This window comes from Nematolebias whitei, chromosome 13 (genome assembly GCF_014905685.2).
Source record: "Nematolebias whitei isolate Nwh7 chromosome 13, NemWhi1, whole genome shotgun sequence".
Lineage (NCBI taxonomy): Eukaryota > Metazoa > Chordata > Actinopteri > Cyprinodontiformes > Rivulidae > Nematolebias > Nematolebias whitei.
The window spans coordinates 45,331,597-45,333,794 of NC_056510.1; the positions used below are offsets into that span (position 1 = coordinate 45,331,597).

The 2,198-nt window shown below is 45.9% G+C and overlaps 1 protein-coding gene across 1 annotated transcript in view; it reads left to right on the plus strand.

Moving 5' to 3' along the window:
* LOC119419360 (cytochrome c oxidase copper chaperone) overlaps positions 1 to 2,198 on the plus strand; it is a 3,457-nt gene extending 1,259 nt beyond the window's left edge. The window contains exons 2-3 of the mRNA XM_037686668.1: positions 1,901 to 2,026; positions 2,098 to 2,198. Coding sequence (XP_037542596.1) covers positions 1,908 to 2,026; positions 2,098 to 2,182 — 204 coding nt within the window. The 5' untranslated portion in view covers positions 1,901 to 1,907 and the 3' untranslated portion in view covers positions 2,183 to 2,198. The remainder of the gene's footprint in view (positions 1 to 1,900; positions 2,027 to 2,097) is intronic.

Genomic DNA, 2,198 nt, shown 5'->3' on the forward strand with positions numbered 1-2,198 from the left:
GACGGTCCTTCTCCGTGACGGTCCTTCTCCGTGACGGTCCTTCTCCGGTTCTTCTCCGTGACGGTCCTTCGCCGTGACGGTCCTTCGCCGGTCCTTCGCCGGTCCTTTGCCGGTTCTTCTCCATGATGGTCCTTCTCCGTCACGGTCCTTCTCCGTGACGGTCCTTCTCCGGTTCTTCTCCCGTTGACGGTTCTTCTCCGTGACGGTCCTTCTCCGTGACGGTCCTTCCCTGGTTCTTGTCCGTGACGGTCCTTCTCCACGACGGTCCTTCTTCGTGACGGTCCTTCTCCGCGACGTTCCTTCTCCACGACGGTTCTTTTCCACGACAGTCCTTCTCCGTGACGGTTCTTCTCCGTGACGGTCCTTCTCCGGTTCTTCTCCATGACGGTTCTTCTCCACCACTTGTGCTGCAGTCACAACATTTCACACTCAAACGTTCACAGTTTAGTAGCCAAACTTCAAACACAGGTTTATGTATTTATTTTTGGACTACATTACTTGTTTTTTGTTTTTGGTGGAACGGGATTCTTCTCGTGACATTTGAGCCAGTGAAGATTCGACATTTTCCCCATGAATGCTACAAATATAACATGAACTTGTAATATGGAGAATAACTGAAATAAACCTTGTCTCTAGATAATTGCTCTTTCCACAGGAAGTAAAACTTGTAATTGTGTGTATTTGAACTTAAACTTGGAGTTGTTGTGACGGGTCATGTAGACCTGTTCAGGTTGATGTGATGTCACATGTTTCAGGTAAAATAGGTCCTGCTGCGTTCCTCACTCACTTTATTAAAACTGCTGTGGAACTGTAACAACACGTTTTAACACTGACGTTCGTCTGTGTTCTTAGAAAACGAGTACGTGAAAATTCAGGCTCTGGCCTTTTTGAAGTTTTTTACACCGGTGCCCAAATGTTAAGTGTCTTTGCAGGTCAAAGGTGAAGGTTTCCTGCTCCACAGACACGTGCACACAACTGGAAGCTTCACCTTAGACACGTGTGCGAAACACTTTTGAAAATAACTGTCAGATTATTCTATTATTGTCACTGAGCAATGGTTCTCTGCAGACCGACCGTGGGCGTTTGTAAAGGACAAACACTGATTGACGGCTGTAAGTTCTGTCTCTTTAGGTGAGTTGTGTCACATCTTCTTTAAACTGAAGGTTTGTAAGAACCAGCGTTATATCTGCTGTCAAACACAAGAAGGTCCTCTTCAGTTCTTGGTTGTAGCTGCACCTGACACAGGTGAGTCTGGGTACAATGAAATCTGAAGCATCTGAAGAGAAACTGCTCCATTTGTCTGAGTCTGGTCTCAATTAAAGATCAGGAGTCCTGTGACGAGATAACGGACCAAAACCACATGTTCTTTAGAAGTTCTTCCATGAGATGTGATCTATGACTGGAGCTGGAACATGAAGTAGGACTGAGCCTTAAAACGTGAGACAGCTGAGGAAGTTGAGCAGTAAACAGAATACCTGCTCCAGGTGCACAAACTGACCTCCACTCACCTGCAGGGACTGATTTAAGAGTTGAACAAGAAAATGTGACGTTAAAGGAAACATTTGTCTCAAAGACAGTTGAAGTATCAGTAATATTTTGGTTACTTTATTTTTCTTTCTTTATGATTCGATTGTAACTATTTTCACATTATTCAACAAACAAACCCGATTTTGTTTGTTAATGTAATGGCTAGGTATTAAAAACCAAACATTTAGCCCTCCACACTACACATTTATGTTGCTCTTATTGTGAAATGTAACAGGAAGTTGTGTGTTGAGAGAGGTGGAAAGAGACGTCCTCATGGTCCAATCAGACGTGGCGCCTCTGTGTTTGTCTGCAGAGACCCGCTCGTGCTCACGAGTCCTGCACGTCCTCCAGTTAACAGGCCTTTCCATTTCAGAGTAAAGATGTCGTCCCTGTCTGCCGCCAGCCTGGAGACGCCTGCTGGGACCGGGGGCGCAGAGCAGCAGAAGCCTCTGAAACCATGCTGCGCCTGCCCAGAGACCAAAAAAGTCAGGGATGCCTGGTAAGTACCTGGTCAGGGTGGCTCAACAAGTTTTTACACCTGGACAATGTTTCTCACCTTGTTTCCTCCAGCATCATTGAAAAGGGGGAGGAGAACTGCAGAGATCTAATCGAGGCTCACAAAGAGTGCATGAGGGCTCTTGGATTCAAGATCTAACCACTGACTTTTCCTG